Below are 20,332 nucleotides of genomic sequence, written 5' to 3'. Positions count from 1 at the left end.
ATGGGAGTGTCAGAGACAGTGCGATTGGCACAGGACAGAGCGGAGTTTAGGGCTGTTGTACATAGGGTTGCTATGAGTCGCAGGCAACTCGACGGCACATAACAACAACAACAACATGCAGCAAGCATTTCAAGTCCTCCTTACTTTTAGCAAACAAGGTTGTATCATCGTATACCATAGGTTTTGATGACTCTTCCTCCTTCTGATGTCACATTCTTCTTTATAGAATACAACTTCTCAAATGGTCTGTTCAGCCTACAAATTCAATAGGTATGGAGAAAGGGTACAACCCTGATGCAAATGTTTCTCAATTTTAAACCATGTCGTGTTCTTTTACACTGTTTGGACAACTGCTTCATAGTCAAGGTAAAGGTTTTATATGGGTATAATTAAATGTTCTAGGATTTCCATTCTTTTCAATGTTAGTTATAGAATGTTGTGATTAATACTGTCAGATGCCTTTGCAGTCAGTAAAGCAAAATACAGATTCTTCTGGTGTTCTCTGATTTCAGCCAGGATCCATGTTACATCAGCAATGATAAACCTGGTGCCACAGCTTCTTCTAGACCCAGCTTAAACTTTTGATATTTATCTTTCATTGTACATTTCTAGATGTTTTGGGATAATCTTCTGCTATATTTTACTTGCATGTGATATTAAGAATACTGTTATATAGATTTCATATTCTGTTGAATCATCCTTCTGGAATGGGAACAAATATGGATCTTTTCCAGTCTGTTGGTGAAGAAAGTGTCCTCCACGTTTCTTACCACAGACTGCTGAGGAAATCCAGGGCTGCACCTGTTGAAAAAAAAATATCAATTTGTATTTCATCAATTCCTGGGTCTCATATTTTGTCAGTGCCTTCAATGTAGCTTGAACTTCTTTCTTCATTACCACTGATTCTTGTTCATATAGTATTTCCTGAAATTTTTCAGTGCTAAGAATTTTTTTTTTTTGTACAGTGGATTCTGTTTATTTTTTTCATCTTCTTTTGATGCTTCCTGGATCTTTCAATCTAGAATCTTGCAGTGTTCAACTACAGACTTGACTTTGTTTTTCAGTTCTTTAAACTTTAGAAATGCTGATCTAGTTCTAATATTTTTATTTTCTTGTTATTGCTTTTTTGGTACATTCTCTTACTTTTCTTTGTCTTCATAAGCTTCTCTTTGAAATCTTCTGTTCATATCTTTTACTTTGACATTTTAGCCTTTTGTTTTAACTTCTCAATTCTCTACTGAAATTTTCAGAGTCTCTTCTCACATTCATTTTGGGGTTTCCTTCCTCTTCTGTTTTTAAACAATATTTTGCTGATATTTTTAAACAATATTTTGGATGATATTTAATTCCACTCCATAACTCACCTGGTCTTCCCTGAACATCGAATACCAAAAACAGAGAAAATGGTATACGACCTTGCTGATAAAAGGGTATGTAACATTTCAAAAATTCTATCAAATATTTCATTTTCTATTCTAAAATTTATATAGAATTCATTTAATATAACACTTAGAGCTTAAAATACAATTTCTAGTTTAATCTTTATTATCTTTAGTATTCTGGAATAACAAGATATTTCAGGATAGTGCAAAACATTTTTTTCTTTAAAAGAATGTATTAACAGTATTATTATCAGTCTATTTGATCACAGACTTTTACATACACTTCCTTATACCTTCAATGGTTGTTTAGTTAGTTCTTGTGATAGTTTGTGTTAGTCCTTTCTACACATCAGTGGCCAATTTATACTAGTTGTACATGTATGACAGGCAACCACTCCACACCATCCCACACATGCCTTAGGCGATAAGGGATATTAATTTGATCCTGCACCATTTGGAAAACTTGCTGTGGGAATATAGTCTCAAGTTGCTAGAAGAATGCTGGAACTGAATGTGGAGGCAGGGAAAAAGTGGAGCTAAGAAAAGAGGTAGCCAAGGCAAATCAAGGAGCCCAGCCACTAGGCTTGTCTTTCATAGAAGTCCAACAGCAAAAGATGTAGGGAGCTCTCTGTACATCCAACAAACTGACTTATTTCTCATGTCAGCAGTTATAGTAGCTAAGCTAGTAAAAACATATCTACTTTCCTTTGTCAAATACTCCACACACTCATACAAATCCAAATCTGTTTATGGAGCAAGATACAAGAAATAGTATTAGATGAGTTAAAGATGATTCATGGGCAGTCTTTCCCCAGGTTTTCAATACCATATTTTTCCCCAGAATACTTTACTGAACTACTAATAATATTGACATTTTCAGGGGGAATTATTATACTCTGTAGTCTTAATACCAATGATCTCATTGTATATTGTCCTTATTTGGTTCTAAATGAGGAGAGCTCTAGCAGACAATTTTAAGAGCCATAAGAAAGGAAATTAACCCCTAATCTCCAAGGACAAAAAAACCCCTATACCATCAGTTTGCAGATCGATGACAGAATCATAACAATCTCTCCCAGTGAGAGATCCTGCAGCAAGGACAATTGAATATTACTGAACTGTCCAAGCTGGGATAACATCTTGTTCTTAGTTGCAGAGTTTTGTGCCTTCATTGGTTTTTGAGCCCTTGAGTCAAAAATTGGTAAATGCTTGGACAACTCACTGATGTTCAGAGTTCTTAGAGAGATCTCTTAGTGCATTGCTACAGAAACAGTCTCTTGCTTTAAGATTTGTTTTAACACTATATTCATGCATTCAATGGCACCAATTACTGTGAGTTTTCTCTTTTTTTTCTTACAAACTTCCCACACAATGTAAGATTGTTTAATCAAAGCTTTGTGTTTGTGCTATTATTGTCATGTATTGTTTAATTTAGGAAACATGTTTATTTAAACCATAGAGTCAAAAAAGAAAAAAATAATTTACAAAAGATCTCAAAATTAGAAATTACTTTTATCAAGCTGAAGGCTTAATTTATATAGCCAAGAACCCTGGTAGTTCAGTGCTTCGAGCATCTGACTATGAAGCACCATGTGCTCAGTTTAAACTTATCATCAGCTCCTCAGCAGAAAGATGTTACAGTCAGTTTCTGTAGAAATGTAGTCTTAGAAACCCTATAGGGCAGTTCTGTATGCTCCATTTGCTACTATGAGTCATTAGCACCTCACACACAGTAAGGTTTTGGTTTAGGATACTATAAGATATTATTAATTTTTATTTCTAAGGAGTGATAAGTTAGGTAATACAAGTGAATTCAATTAGATTCATCTTATAATCATTGCTAAATAGATCAGATTTTGCTGCCTTCTGATTAATCATCATCACTCTATGAAGAGAAGTGTGTAGGACTAAAAGAAATTGTATTTTCCTATATATCAACAGGAATGCTTGAGATGGGTTTGTTCTATGGTTCATGATTTCTCCACACGCAGAAGGACTCAGTCTTGATAACTGCTTAAAATGAACATAGTACACATGTTGTCCTAATTAAATATTTCATTTTAAAGACAGAGTTTTTAAAAAAAGGAAAGGAGATAATTTTTGCTTTGTGAAAGGAAAAAACAAGAGTGGTGCTGTTTCCCAAACATATTGGTTACCACCAGGATATGGCTCAGCAATTTTGGAAGTTTTTGATAAGAATAATCTTTAGTCAAAACTATATTTTTATTCTAAACTATTAAAAATAGGTTTATATTTGTTAAAGGAAAGGATACATTTTAGTACTTGCTCTTCAGAGCATGACTCTAATTACCTACTAATGGCCACGTCTATTAATTTTAATCTGTGTCTCTTATATGTTAAGGAAACTTTACTGGACAGATGGAAACACAATTAACATGGCAAACATGGATGGCAGTAATAGCAAGATTCTCTTTCAAAATCAAAAGGAACCAATTGGTAAGTACTTTTTACAGTTAATCTTTTCAGTTTTTAATATGAAAACCTTGAATGTGAAAAATATACTTAGAACCTAAAAGAAATTACTACAGATTAGTAAATTAAATTTAAAAATTAATCAACCCTATAAATCCATGGCAACAACAGTCTTAGCAGGGAAAGGAGAACCCATTATTTTTTCTGCCAGGTAAGAAAAACCATTTTAATGAAAGAGCTTTTGTAGTACATTAACTAATAATGAAGTTGTTTAAAGCTGTGCTATTAATAACTATCTTCTTTTTTACTAGCTCTGTATGACACATTGCTGTAGCAGAAATACAATGCACAAATGCTTCCTCTGTTATTTAATAGTTACTAGGATTTGGGTTTAAGACTATAGTGTGTAGTTCTTATTCAATCCACAGTGTGATTATCTATTTACTTTGAGTAACCATTACAAATAATCAGATGAAATGCCATGGTGCTGAAACAGAGAGCCTTGACTCATTTTCAAAATAAAAATAAAAATTTATCCTGAATAGGACATAAAAGCCATGTCAGGAGTCTCTACCAAATTATATCTTTAACAATACTTTTATTTATTTATTAAAAAGATCTGTTGTTATAGTTGTTAAGGGCCATCTGGTCAAGTAAAACTATAGCAACCCTATGAAAAACAGACCTGAACTCTGTCTTGTCTTTCTCCATTTTTATCATCCCTGACATACTTAAGTCTTTTGCTGCAGCACTGTGACAATCCATCTCATTGAGGGTCGTCTTCTCTTTCTCTGACTCTCCTTTCCAAGCATGATGTCCTTTTCCAAGGACAAGCTTCTTCTACCAACATGCCATAGTATGGAAGATGTATCTTTGTTATCTTTACCTCCAAAGAGCCCTCTGGTTCACTTTTTCCAAGACATATCTATTCGTTCTTTTGTCAACTCCTAAATACTTAGTAATCTTCTCCAACAGCACAACTCAAAGGCATCAATTCTTCCTCTGTCATGCATATTCACTGTCCAGCTCTGAAATGCACAGCAAATAATAGAAAAGACTGCAACATGACTTAGACATACATTAGTCTTCAAACTGATGATGGTGATGATGATGACTGCCTTTGAGTCTAGCACAACTCATAGCAACCCTATGAGCAAAATACCTGAAGTCCTTCTACAACTATCAACATTTATCCAAATTCATAGAGTTTCCAGAGGCATGTTATTAGAAAGTGGATGCCCCTCCTGCTTCCCAATCTGTCATAGAATGTTATTGTTGTTATGTATCATTGAGTCTTCTGCAATGTATAGCAACCCTATGCACAGCAGCTCTAAGTGCTTCCCCATCCTGAGCCAGCCTCACTAATTCCTAATTCCTACACACCCCAATTGCCCCAGTTACTGTATCAATCCATCTCATCTGGGATCTCCCTCTCCTGTGCTGTCTGTGTATCCTTCCTAGTATGATGTCCTTCTCCAAGTCCACATGCCCAAAGTAAGTGAGGAGGAGCTTAAAAATCTTAGCCTCCAAGGAAAGGCTTGGTTTCACTAGTATCATTTTACCTCAGTTCTTTGACGAGATCCCCTACAGTGGACTTGCCAAATTTAATTGGTAACCTGATCTCCTGCCTGCTGGTTCCAAGGGTGCTTATTATTGATCCATGCAAGAGGAAATCATTGACAACTTCAATCTTTTTTTTGATACTGGCCTCGTGGTGAGGACTTTTCTTTCCTCGATGTCGAAATGTAATGTATATCAAGGACTGTGGTCCTTGAGTGCTTTGCAGTGCTTCAAGTCCTCCTTTCTTTCAGCAAATTGTGTCATCTGCATAACTGAGACTTTTGATAAGTCTTTCTCCAATTATGATACATTCTTCTTCATAAAGTAAAGATTCAAGAATTATTTGCTCAGTATACAAATTTAATAGGTGTGGAGATTGAATACATCTCTCAGACACACCATTCACTGTTTTAAACCATGCAATATTCCTTTGCCCTGCTCGGATGACAATTTCTTGTTCTACATATAGATTTATTATGAGCACAAGTAAGTGTTCTGGGATCCCCATTCTTCTTACTATTGGCCATAGTTTGTTATGATCCACACTTCAAATGCCTTTGCGTAATCAAAAAAGCACAAATAGACATTTTTTTCTTGTATGTTCTTCTTTTAATCAGAATCCAACTGATACCAGTAATGATATCTCTGGTTCCATAATCTCTTCTAAATCCAGCTTGAACTTCTGGCAGTTCTGTTGCAATGTTCTGTTCTAGTTGTTTTTAGATTATCTTCAGCAATATTTTGCATTCATGTGATATTAATGATATTGTTTGATAACTTCCATATTATATTGGATCAGCTTTCTTGGGAATGGGAACAAATACAAATCTCCTCCAGTCAGTCAGGCAGCTGCCTTCCATATTTTCTGGGTCGGACTGGTGAGCATGTTCACGGTTGCATCTATGAGTTGATATATGTTAACTGGTATCCCATCAATTCCTGGGGCTTTATGTATTTGCTAGTCTCTTCAGTGTAGCTTGAATCTCTTCCTTTATTACTATTTTGACTCTAGTTCTGATAATACTTCCTGAATTTTTTCAGTGTCAACCAGTAACTCTTTGAATTTTTTTTCCTTCTTCTTTTGATGCTTTCTGAGGCATTCAAGATTTTACCCCTATCATCTATCATTATAACTACCAAAGATTTGCATTTATTTTTCAGTTTTTTCAACTTGAGAAATACCAAACAAATTCTTCCCTTTTTATTCTTTGACTCTAGCTCTTTATATTTCCATTATAATATTTCCCTTTGATTTTCAGGTTGCTTCTGAAATCTTCTGTTCATATCCTTTACTTTAACATCTCTTTCTTTTGTTTCAAGAAAACAAAGATTCTCACCTCTGGGCCAATTGGCAGCAATTTAAGTCATAGTTTAAAAATTGGGTGATAATACATCTGAGTAGTAGAAGATTATATACATTTCTAAAATTGCTTTTGGTTTTTTTTTCTTTTTTGAATTTACAAAGTAATTACTGAACTGGCTACATTTCCCATGTTAAATACTTGTTCCTCGGAATATCCTCCAAACAACTTATTGGTTAGAAAACCTATGATGATAGCTTGCCACAATATTAGTCAACATTGAATTATAGAATGAATGCCAAAGGTGAGATAGCAATCAAATTCAGAAGTCTGATTCAAGCAAGCTTTTCAATTGGGAGTTTGGGAAAGATGTATACAATAGTTTAATATTGGTGCATGAATTAATTAGAAGAGATTGAGGAAAAGTGATTAAGAGGCTTGGAGCAAATGTTATTTGATGCTGTCTTCCTGATAGGCTTTTAAGGAAGTTAAAATTAGCACTGCCACTGTCTGCAACTCTTATTTTCCTAGGTACATTTAATGGGTCAACATAGTAGTTAAAAGCAACGGGATCTCACATAGCAACAAGAGTGAGATGGGCTTAATTTAGTCTAAGAGTGTTTCCTTCATTTGTATATTGAGTCAATATATTGTTGTTTTTAGGTGCTACTGAACTGACTATGAGTCAGAGCAATCCTATGAATAATGGTTCTGAACCTTGCCCTATCCTGAGCCAGTTTGACTACATTCCTTTATTTAAAATTCACTTATTGACTGTAGTCATTATGTCCGTCCATCTTGTCAAGGGTCTTCCTCTTTCACACTGACTTCCCCTCACCCCCATCTTTCAAAGTCTGATATCTTTCTCCAAAGATTGACTCCTCCTAATTGAAAACCCAAAGTATATGAAATAGTACTTCACCAACCTTACTTCCAAGGAGTACCTTGGTTTCACTTTGCCCAGGACAGAACTGTTTGTTCTTTTGGCAGTCTATGAAATATTTAATAGTCTTCTCCAGCACCATAACACAAAGACAGAGATTCTTCTTTGTCATCTTTAGTCATTATCCAGCTTTCAGATGAATAACAAGAAACTGAAAAGACAATGGTTTTAGGATCAGGCTCACCACAGTCTTTAAAATTACATGGATGCTCTTTAGTTCTCTGGAGAGGTCTTTGACAGCAGATTTTCCCAATAAAACTTGCATTTTAATTAGCTAACAATCAGCTGTGGGCTGGAAGCCTGCTGTTTAAGTCAATCAGGATCTTATTGGTGGGCCTTTGTATTTAGAAGTTGGTTGTGCCCTGACTAAGTTTCCAGTTTGGTGGCAATTGGATTCTGAAGGGTAGGTTCTCTTGTTTTAGTTATAAGTTAGGTATAAGCTCTTTGGTTCTTTTTTTATTTTGTTCACAAATGTGTGTGAGCTGATTGGTCACCTAGATTTGCTGGCTTTAGCTAACAATTAGCTATGGGCCTGTGTATTTAAAAGTCATTTGGGCACTCAGGCCTGGTGTTAATTGTATATGGGAAGTACATTCTTCTGAGTGGTACAGTGCTGGTCTGTCAGTTTGCTGTACTGAGATATCTTGGGGTTGCTGTGATACTGAATGCTGTGCCACTGGTGTGTCAAATCCATAAAGGTTAAGCATGGTGGACAGTGTTTGATGGAGTCCTCAGATGAAGACAGGCTTAGAAGCAGGATTTGTATCTACTTCTTAAGCAACATGCCTTTGGAAACTCTACTAATATTAAAGAAATTACCATAGTTATAGAACAGAGTTCAGGTCTTTTGTTCATAGCATTGCTATGAGTTGTACTCAACTCGATGGCACTTAATAACAACAACTGCTCTCTCCAAGAATGTTGGCTGTGGACCCAACAAAGATAAAATCATTAACAACATCACTCTTTTTTCCATCTATCCTAATGCTGTTTTTTTGGTCTGGTGGTGAAGATTTTTGTGTTCTTCTTTAGATGCAACCCAGTTCCTGATATTCTGCAGCAAACACTTTAAATCCTCCTCACTTTCAGTAAGTGGAGCTGTGTCATCTGCATAATGCAGGTCATTGATGAGCCTTCCTCTGATCCTTATACATAATCTTCTTCATAAAATCCAGCTTCTTAAATGATCTGTTCAGCAGATAGTTTAAGAAAGTATGGGGGAAAGATATATATCCCTGATACATTTTTCTTGATTTTGAACCATTAAGAGTTCCTTTTGTCTGTTCAGACAACAGTTCCTTATTTTAAGTATAGATTTCATCTTAGAAAAAAAAAGGTCTTCTGGGATTCTCATTCTTCTCAATAATTTGTTGTAATCCACAGTCAAATGCTTCTGTATAATCCATAAAACGCAAGTAAACAATCTTCTGCTACTCTCTGCTTTGTTTTTTTTCCCCCCAAGACCCAACTGACATAACAATGATACTGCTTGTTCCATGGCCTCATCTAAAACCAATTTGAATCACTGTGAATTGGAACCAATTTGACACCACTTGGCAATAACGACAACAATTTTTTTGTAACATATGGAGCTATTAGTTAAGGACACACTGGTAAATAACCTCATAATGTATATTCTTATCTGAGGAAATAATTAAATAATATAAATAATCAACTAACAAATGGAAAATTAAAACATTGGCAACCAAAAAAAAAAAAAAGGAAGCCTGATACTACTAAAATGTTTAAAGAACTTTGGTTTATTCAGGCAAGGGTCTTTGAAAAAAATAATAAAGCAAAAGATACACTAAACCTTTTGCCACTGGGTTGATTCTAACTCACAGTGAGCTCTGGTGACCTATCAACTCCATAAGCAGGTAGTTTCAACCTAATAGCTGCTCCACAGGAGAAAGATGGGCAATCTCCTCTTGTACTATTTACAGCTTCTGAAAACCCTCTGGAATGTTGCTGGCTGTGATAAGATTCCAACTTGAAACCTATGAGAGAGAGATATCATTCATTCAACATGTCTGGTAAACATAGAATGAATCAGAAGATCCTTCATCAGTTTGTCAAAGTATGACGTGCAAATATTATATCACTTGTTTCCTTCTAAATACATGTATGACTAGCCAGGGTAGAAACACTGAAAATACTTAGTTTCTAAATTGACTTTTTAACTTGTTTTTCTTTTCTGTGTGTCTAATCTTATGGGCATTTGATTCTCCTTATTAGTTCCACTTAGAGGTTTATCCTTTAAGAAAAAAATAGCAAAAAAAAAATTGTAGAATTAGTCAATTTATCTACTAATTTATAAGTCTTCTTAATGTAAGAATTATAGATCGAAACTCTCATGCTCCTATGCTGGTGAGAGTGTAAAATGGTGCAACAACTATGGTAAACAGCTTCAATTTTGCTTAAAAAGCTAAAACTAGAAGTACCATTTGATCCAGCTATTCCATGAGTAGGGATATACTCTAAAGAAATAAAAGCTGCAATGAAAAGAGATAAATTTATTTCCACATTTATTACATTATTATTTACAGTGCAAAACTCCTGGAAGCAACCCAAGTTCCCATGAATAAATTAATGCATAAAGAAATTATGGTAAAATCACACACAGAGAACTATGAAACACAGAAAAACAATGAAGGATTTGCGAAACACCACACTGCTACTTAGATGAATCTACAGGGCATTATGTTAAATGAAAGAACTCGGTTATAAAAGAATAATGCTGTACAAAATCCTTGTGAAGAAAGATTAGAGAAAGATATACATAGAGAGAGAATCTGTCTAGTATGATCACCAGGAAGGGGAGAGGAAGAAAATGAATTGATAGACAAAGGATACTTACTCAGATGGGTAGAAGAAAAGGAAAATGCAAAACGAATAGACAATCAAACACTGTGTATTTGATTTACTGTTATGGAACAAAATATGCATCAGAGATTGGGGAAAAATTTTAATGCCTTGTAAACTGTCACTCAATTCACAAGAAAAAAATGTTAAAAAATAACAAAATTCATGATGTAAATAAACCTACATCTAAACCCCTATCAAATATACAGTAATTGTTCATTATCCAATGATATTAATTTGCTCGTTCTTTATTTAGCACAGAAGATTAAAATAAACAAACAAAAATAACCTTTAAATGTCATTAATCAACTTCGGGCTCATGGAGATTTCATGTGTGTCTGAATACAGATGTGTTGTATGGGGACCTTGATGAATGCTGCTCCTTTCCTGTTCCCTGAAGTTGATTTCCAGACTTTTATATCAGGGTTCCTCTGAGTGAGCCTGAATTGATAACAATTTGGTTAATAAGTGAGAAGTGCCAAATTAGAGCACTAATTGAAAGATTTATCAGCTATGGTTAAAGATGGGAAACTCTTGTTATCAATAGGAAGTTGCCTTCCTAGCTCGAAAGTGATTCCACTCTACTGGTAGTTTTGGTGAAGGAAGAAAGCCAATCTCTTCCTGATTTAGAGCCTCTGAAAATATACTAGAGGGATTAGCTATAAGGTGGTTTTCACCTAATGATTATGAGTTTACAGTTAAAGTGTCAAATAGGATTTTTATTTTATTTAATTCCATTGGCTTCTGGAAACGTTCTTATCTGCAATTAATAAAGCAAAAAGTCACTGTAAGTAGTTTATATTAAGAAAAATACTGTTGTCAGTTTTGGGGTGTTTTTTTTTTAACATTCTATATATATAAAAAGATTAAAACCAGGAAATACATTACAGATTTAAAAAATATGGGCACTGATAATAACAGATAAAAAATATATTCCACAGCAAATATTTTTATTACATTATTTTAAAAAATATTTCTGAACCATATTCTTAAGTTATTTATTTAAACAAAATACCTAAATCATTTCAGCTTTTGTATTCCTATTTTTAAAAAGCTATATTTTTCTCTATAGATAATTTAGAGTTACAAAGAAAATAAATTAAGACATAGTATTTTTATTTGCTTTTGTAATACTTCTTCACTCTGATTAATATAGAATAAAATTAAGGTCTATCAAAGATGTAATTGATAGAATAATGTCATTGAAACACTCTCAATACCATTGAAACAATCCATGCACTGATAATTCCACTTTATAGGCCTTTACACTGATTATCCTGAGATTATTGCTAAAAAAGAATTTCTCAACACTATGAAAGAATATATGGATGTATGAAAAAATATAGGCGTGCACATAAGCCTGTACTTATATTACAGTCACACCTACTATATACATGAAAGCCTTTAGTATTGCATTATTTAGTCACTTAATTTCACTAACATTTTCTAGTGACAATTTGCAGGCATTTATTGTGATTATTATATAATGATGGACCATCTTAGGGTAACCTCTGGCTTACATGGACTGCCCAGTGCATTTGCTACCTAATTTTCATTAAGTAAATTAGGTGATAAGGAAAGAAGACAGTGTCATTCGATTTACTTTTTCTCATGCATGTTTATTATCAAATCATGAATTCTTTTTCTCAGCAGGTGAATAGAAAATGCAATATTCTCTGTGATGATGTTAGGTAGCATCGGGTTGGAATAGTCTTTACCAGTAGAGATTTCTGTTAGCCTAGTCCTCAGATAATTGTGCTGTTAATTCAAAGCTGGAGTCTCTCTGGCAATTTGAATCCACCAGTGGCTCAAAAGGAGATATATGAGCAATCTCCTCTCAGGTGACTTCTAGTCTACAAAACTCTGCTCAGTTAAGAGTGATTTTTAATACAATGGTAATTTTTTTTAGATCTATAATATTCTACCATGAAACTGCATCTTTTTCTTGTATCACATTTATATACAGTAATATTATATGCAATCAAAATGCTGCTGAAGATCATTTAAAAATGGCTAGAACAGTACATAGATAGGGAACTGCCAGAAGTTCAAGCAGACTTTAGAAAAGGCTGTGGCAACAACAATATCATTGCTGATGTCAGATGGATCCAGGTTGAAAGTAAGGAATATTAGAAAAATGTCTATTTGTGCTTTATTGACTATGGAAAGGCATTTGACTGTGGGGATCATGACAAGCTGTGGCTGATATTGAGAAGAATGGGAATCCCAGAGCACTTAATTGTACTCAATTGTAACCTGGACCTGGACCAAGAAGTTGTGCAAACAGAGCAGGGGAACACTGAATGGTTTAGAAGTGCGAAGGGAGTGTGTCAGGATAGTATTCTTTCTCCATACCTACTCAATCTGTATACTGAGCAAATTATCTGAGAACCTGGACCTATGAAGAGAATTAGGGGATCAGAACTGAGGAGAGATTCCACAATAACCTACATTTTGCAAATTGCACAACTTTGCTTGCTGAAAGCAAGGAGAACTTGAAGCACAGAAGATCAAGAAATGCAGCTTTTGGTATGAATTGCTTCTCTATGTCAAGAAAACAAAAATTCTTACTACTGGAACAATAGACAGTGCCATAATGGATGAAGAAGAGATTGAAACTGTCAACAGCTTCATCTCAATTGGTATGGGCAGTCAGAAAGTAAGTAGACACACTGCACCAGGAAAATCTGCATTTAGGGACCTCTCCAAATTATTGATGAGTAATGATGTCAATTTGAGAGCAAAGGTTCAGGCCAGAGTCTTATCCATCACCTGCTATGCATCTGAGAGTTTTACAATGAATAAGTGTGACAGGGGGAAAAAAAAAACCCCGACACCTTTGAGCTGTGGTGTTGGAGAAGAGCACTGAACATCCTATGGACAGCCAAGAGAACAGATATGTCTTGGAAAGGGTGTAGCCGGAGTGCTCTTTGGAGGCAGGAAGGATGAAGCTTCACTTCACATACTTTGGGCATGTTGCTAGGAGGATCTATTCCTAGGAGAAGGACTTGATCCTGGGAAAGACAGAGGGTCAGCAAAGGAGAGGAAGATCCTCAACAGGTGGATTGATACAGTGACTGCTGCAATAGGCAAATGTCAGTAACTGTGAAGACGACACGGAATAGAACAAGGATCATCTATTCTTAGGGTTGCTATGAGTCAAATTCAACTTGAGGCCACCTAACAACAAAAGTCTTTTCTTTGTAAATACTTATAAAAAGAATTGCAAATTATCATATGATTTTAGTTTTTTATACTGGTTTATTTATAATTTTTGCATGCATTGTTTTTTCACACAGGAGCTTTCCCATTTCTTTACCTACCTCTCCCTCCACCCATCAAATCGTGTGACTCTATGATTTGCAAACTCTTCCTTGCCCATCCTCAATCCTTTGCTCCCACCCTCCCCTCCCTTGGAACGTTATACTCATTCTACAATAATGGTGTTATACAGTATTTGTCCTTATGGGACTAAGTTAGTTCACTTAGTATAATGTTCTCCAGTTCCTCCCAGGTTAGGTAGAAATTTATAAAATCAATGCCCCTTTGTTCTGCGTAGTATTCCATCATGCGAATGTACCATAATTTCTCAATCTATTTGATTGTGTTTGGACATTTGGACTGTTTCCCTGTTCTGTGATGGTGAATAACAGTGCTATGAACATTAGTGTACTAGTCTCCATTTGTGCCTCAGTTCTCAGTTTTTCAGCGTACATTCCAACCAGTGGAATAGGTGTGTCATACGGAATTTCTATATTTAGCTTTTTGAGGAAATACCAAACTACCTTCCAGAGTGGTTGTACCATTTACAATCCCACCAGAAATGTATAAGAGCCCCTACCTTGCCACATCCTCTCCAAAGTTCATTACTTGCTGATCTGTTAAACACTGCCACTGATACTGGAATGAAATGGTATCTCACTGTAGTTTTGATTTCCATTTCTCTTATTGCCACTGATTTTGAGCATTTCTTCATTTGTCTGTTGGTCAGCTGAATATCTTCCTCTGTGAAAAATCTTTCTGTGTCGCAATTATTTTTTTTTTAAATTATAAGATGATCTCAGTAATAGTTGACAATAACTACTATTTATTTTCGGCAACAAAATTCTTCCTGAAAGCCCAAGTCTCTAAATCTATGATTAAATAGTTGCTATTGTCATGTACTTTTAAGTCAACTACAGTTCATAATGATCCTATAAACAATAAATGAATTCTTCCCTATCTTGTGCCATTCTCACTATCTCCAGCACATATGAGCTCATTGTTACAGTTACTGTGTCAATCCGTTTTATTGAAGATCTTTTTCTCTCACATTGGCTCTTCACCTTTCCAACCTGATGACCATCTCCAAGTTTAGTTTGGTTTCCCTAAACACCTGCCTCAGGTATGTGAGATGGAGTTTCTCCACTTTTACCTCCAGGGAGCATCCTAATTTCACTTTCGCCAGGTCAGACCCATTTGTTCTCTTTTCAGTCCATGAGATATTTAGTACTCTTTTCCAACACAACTGAAAGATACTAACTCTTCTTCTAGCATCCTTAGTCATTGTACAGTTTTCAGATGCATAACAAACAATTGGGAAGATCATGGCTCAAATTAGACACACCTTAATCTTTAAACTCACCTCATTCATTCCTCTTTAGTACTCTGTAGAGGTCCCTGTGAGCAAATTTCCCCCATACAACTTTTCTTTTTATTTCTTGACTGCTGTTATAAAGGATTTTGATTGCAGATCCAAGTATGATGGAATAATTTGACAACCTCAATCTTTTCTGTTTATCATGATGTTGCCTAATATTGCAATGGTAAAGATTTTTGTTTGTTTGTTTTCTTGATGCTGAGATTAATGGTAGAGGTAGGACTCACACGTTAGTTTATATGTTTTTCAAATCATATTAACATTTAGCCATTATGCTATATTTGTAGAGAAGCTAATTTTATAATTACCAAGCCTCAAGAAAAGATCAGAAACAGTATTGATTTCCCTTCAAGTCTAGAAAAATAGAAATGAGAACAATTCAGAGCTTAGATACTCCTAAGAACACTGGACTCAATTATGACTTACATAGCAGGAGGAATGTCCAAGCTATCAGGCGAATGCAAAAGGCATTTTCAGTTCTGTGCAAGTTGTGCCACACAATTAATTAATTCTGAATCATAACAGCTAATTTTCTATAGCTACTGATGCCCTAGACTTTGTAGATTGTGGAATCATTTTTATATTGCAATGCACTGTATTCTTTTAGCTTGTTTGCAGTTAAATCTATGTGTGTGACATACTTAAAATTGTGCCATTATCTTACCAAAGCACACAACTTATCATTCATTTTATGAGTATCACTGAAGACTGAATAATTGCAGTATTCAGACAGTTTGGGCTCAGTAACTTTGCTTCTATTAAATATAAATCAGTATCCCAGTTATCCTCTGTTGAATGAAATATTCTCAATTAGTATTTTTGTTCAGCCTTGAATACATTTAGTTCTTAATGTAGTGTACATACCACAAAGGACTGAAATTTAGTACCTAAATCTACTTTCATGATTAAACTTCTTTCAAATCACTGGTTTTGTCCCTTAAGCAACATGACTTGTCAGTCAGCATTACCTTCATTGCTTGTTCTTAAGAATCTACTAAACTATGCATTTTATTCCCTGGATTTTTTCCCTTCACTTTCCTTTTTCTGAAATAATCCATTCAAAAGTTATTTGTTTTTTCAACCTTCAAGTACATCTTCTTTAAACCAGTCCAAGAATTTTCTACTATGTAATCATTCTAACCTGTGTACTTTATAAAGAAGGTTTTTAAATCTATTCAAGGATAACATTCATAAGCACTTTTTACTACATCAAAAGAATTCAAGAGACATTCCAACCTTTTCCAAAACAAGATATTTTTATTCCTAGGCATATTTTCTTGCATTACAAAATGCAGTTCTCACCACAGTCACTTTTATTATGCATGCAGCATGATCAATATGTAAAGTAATACATAAAAAGTAAATTTGGCAAACCATTTTTTAGCAAACTGAAGGCATTAGCACACTAATATTACAAATATAGAAGTGTACGGTAAATAATATCAACTTATTACACATTGTATTTGGTCATTCATTTATTAATTCTTTCATATTATGAAGTATACACAGCTTGTCAAATCTTAAAAATAAAACCCGGAGTCCATCTTTGAACAAAGTTCAAAGTCTAGCAAAAGAAAATACAAATAATTACAAACTAGTGGTATCTACAACTTTAGCAAAGTAAAACTGAAGTGCTAAATGTTGGCCATGAGAAGTATGGCCTTGATACTGCAAAGATATAAAATAATGAGATGAAAGGAAGTAAATAATTTTTTTCTCCAATATTCTCTCTAGGGGAGAATATTGGATGAGAAAGTTTAAAAAAATTAGTGATGTATTTGTATTTGAACTGGGGATTGTAAGATTCTATAGTATTTATTACTATAGGGGCACTCTGGTGACTTACTGGTAAGGACCTGCAGTGTCAACTCAAAGGCATGCCATTTAAATCCATCACTGCTTCTTAGGAGAAAGTTAGGCAATCACCTGCCATGTGATTTGCTGCTTGTGATAATTTGTTGGAGGGTGAGCTATAAGTAAGTTCCAACTAGAAGCTACAGAGCAACAACATATAATAGTTACTAACTCATCATCATCAAGTCAGAACTTACTTGTAGCTAATCCTCCAGCAAATCTTTAGAGACAGTAAATCACATAAAAAGATATTGCCATTCTTTCTTTTCCAGAGAAGGTGGTGGATGAAGCTGCTTCTGGATGTTGGGTATATATGGTCTAATGGTAACAAGCTGCACTGCTGTTCCAAAGGCACTTGGTCTGTACCCACCAGTCCCTCAGTGGGAGAAGGATGGGCAATCTCCTCCCATTCAGTTAACTGTCTCTGAAAAACTGCTGTAGGGTCAGCTATGGGTCAGTTCCAACTTGACTTAACACAACAACAAATATATATTTATATATTTCTAAGCAGAAATAGCTTCCACTTCCAAAACAACAAGCCTCTGTAAACTATGAACTTTGAGAACGACGATAGTTATAGAAAGGTTTCCAGTTTTTTGTTCATAGGGTCGCTATGAGTCATACTCGACTTGACAGCAATCAACAACAACGTGTGTCTGTGTGTGTGTGCGTGTATAAATATATATAACAATAATGTGTGTGTGTGCGCGCGCACGTATGTGTGTGACAAAGGGCTTGAGCATAGTGGATACTGTGAGGATGGTGCAGAATAATGCAAGGTTTCCGTTGTTCAAAGGTCACTATGAGTTGTATTCATCTCAATGGCACCTAAAAACAATACTATAAACTGTTCAGAATACTAATGACTTCTTAAAATATTATCAATTCGATGAGGAGAATTGATTCAGTGACTAGGGTAATAGGTATAGGTTGTCAGAGACAGTGAGATTGGCATGAGATAGAGCAGGGTGATTCACAGGTGGCTCAACGGCACATAACAACAATAACATACTACAATATCATAAAAAAAGTTTTTATATTGATACAATTCATTGCTCTTACTCCAAATTAATGGGGCTTTTTGTACACATCTCTGTCTCTGTTTATGAACTTAATTTTACCATTTTACACTTCCTCCATCTTACAAAAGTGATCTGGTTTCTCTGTCTTGTTTAAGCATTTTGTTGTCACTATTTTTAATTTTACCCATTTTGATAGATGCATAGTGATGTCTCATTGTGGTTTGGGCTTTGGTTGGTGTTTTTTAAAAAAATTCTATGTTGGTTTGCTCCCAAAGTTCATATACATTATGTTTCACACTATTCTTCATTCATCCATATTGTGTTTCATAACATAATTTCCATAATTATCTTTATAAAATCAATCACCAAAGGACCTTGTCCATCATTATCCAATCTTTCTAGTCCCCTGCTGAATACTTTCCATTAACTTCACCACCTCCCTCCACCCACCAAACTGTACAACCCTATCATTTTTCCCCTCCAGTCCTCTCGTTTTACATGTTATTATTCTACTTTTACAATAATGATGTTATGTAGCATTTGTTCTTATGAGACTGAATTAGTTCCTCAGGGTAATGCTCTCCAGCTTCTCCCAAGGTTGTAGTATTTTTTGAAACTATTCCTCCTGAGTGCTGCATGGTACTCAGTTGTGTGAACGTACCTGAATTTCTCAATCCATTCAATTGTGGGGGACATTTTGGATGTGTCCATATTTTTGCAATAGTCAATAATATTGCTATGAACATTTGTGTACAGATCTCAATTTGTGTCTCAGTTCTAATTTGCTTGAGGTATATTTCTAGTAGTGAAATAGCTAGATCATACAGAGTTTCTGTGTTCAACTTTTTGAGGATATCTAAGTGTCTTCCAGAGTGGTTGTATCATTTTAGAATCCCACCAACAGTGTATGAGAGTTCTCACTTCTCCACATCCTCTCCAACATTTATTGCTGTCTGCCCTGCTAAACTTTGCCACTGCTACTAGGATAAGATCACTGTGGTTTTATTTGCATTTCTCTTGTTGTCAGTGATTTTGAGCATTTCCTCCTGTGTTTGTTGGCCATATGCATGTCTTCCTGTGTGAAAGTTTTTCCATGTCTTTTGCCCATTTTGTAATTTGGTTATCAGTCTTTTTATTCTGGAGGCTCAGGAGTATTGTGTAAACTTTTGTTATGAGATGCTTACCTGAGATGGTAATTGCTAAATGGTTGTTCCCAGTCAGTGGGTTTTCTTTTAACTTTGTTAAAAGTTTTTGATGAGCACAGAGATTTAATCATTAAATAATGCCATTCATCAATTTTATGCTCTGCATAGTGTACATTTCTGGCTATGTTTGTCAATCTCTTTATACAATTGACTAATCCTTGTAAGCTTGATCTCAGTTTATCTCTATGAACTTCATGGTTTGGGGCTTTACTCTTTGGTGTCTGATATACCTTGAGTTGATAATTATGTATAGTGTGAGAAGTTGATCCTGTTTCAGCTTTCTTCAGATAGCAGTCCATATTTGCTAATACCATTTGTTGATGAGGTTATCATTTTCTCTTTTGATTTCCTTGTCAAAAATCAGTTGACCTTAAATAGAGAGGTCCTTTTATGTGCTTTCAATTCTGTTTCATTGGCCTATGTGCCTGTCATTGTACCAGTACCATGCTATTTTGGTTACTGCCTACTGTGTTATAGGTGTTAAGGTCAGGAAGAGCGATGCCTCCCACTTTATTTTTCTTTTTCAGAAGTGTCTGCTTATTCATGGTCTTTTTCCTCTCCAAATAAACTTGTCAATTTCCCTTTCTTGAAAAAATTTCTTGAATAATGAATTTGGTATCTGTATTGGGATTGTGTTGGACATATAGATTGCTTTTGATAGGATTATGATTTTCAATTCTTGAGTCTTCCTATGCATGAACAGGGAACATTTTTCCATTTATTTAGGTATTTTGTTGTGCCTCACAAAAAATGTTCCATGGTTTACTTTGTACAAGTCTTTTGTGTCTCTAGTAAAGTTCATTACCAAGTATCTCAATTTATGGTTGGATTTGTTAATTGTATTGCTTTCTTGTTTTCCTTCTCTGAGTTCACTTTGTTACTCTAGAGGAATCCTACTAATTCTTGGATATTGATCTTATATCCTTGTACTCTACTAACTTTGTCTACTAGCATTAATGTTTTTTTTGTTGAGTTCTTGGTGTTTTCTGTGTGCACTATCAGATCATCTGCATATAATGACAGGCATCTTCCAGGTACACAGAAGGACCTGAGGGCGGGAGAGCGTGCTCCTGGGTGAAAGGGAAGTCGGGAAGCTGCGCACTGGGGAAGGTCACCTTGGATAATAGTGAA

General features: G+C 35.1%; 1 protein-coding gene across 1 annotated transcript in view; it reads left to right on the top strand.

Annotated features, from left to right (window-relative positions):
- LRP1B (low density lipoprotein receptor-related protein 1B) overlaps positions 1-20,332 on the top strand; it is a 2,414,068-nt gene that overhangs the window by 1,430,285 nt on the left and 963,451 nt on the right. Inside the window, exon 31 of the mRNA XM_006880809.1 lies at positions 3,745-3,839. Coding sequence (XP_006880871.1) covers positions 3,745-3,839 — 95 coding nt within the window. The remainder of the gene's footprint in view (positions 1-3,744; positions 3,840-20,332) is intronic.

Source organism: Elephantulus edwardii, unplaced genomic scaffold (assembly GCF_000299155.1).
Source record: "Elephantulus edwardii isolate Elephantulus edwardi_28Jun2011 unplaced genomic scaffold, EleEdw1.0 scaffold00010, whole genome shotgun sequence".
NCBI lineage: Eukaryota > Metazoa > Chordata > Mammalia > Macroscelidea > Macroscelididae > Elephantulus > Elephantulus edwardii.
Note: the sequence above shows the minus strand (reverse complement) of the source record. Positions and strands in the feature narration are given on the sequence as shown.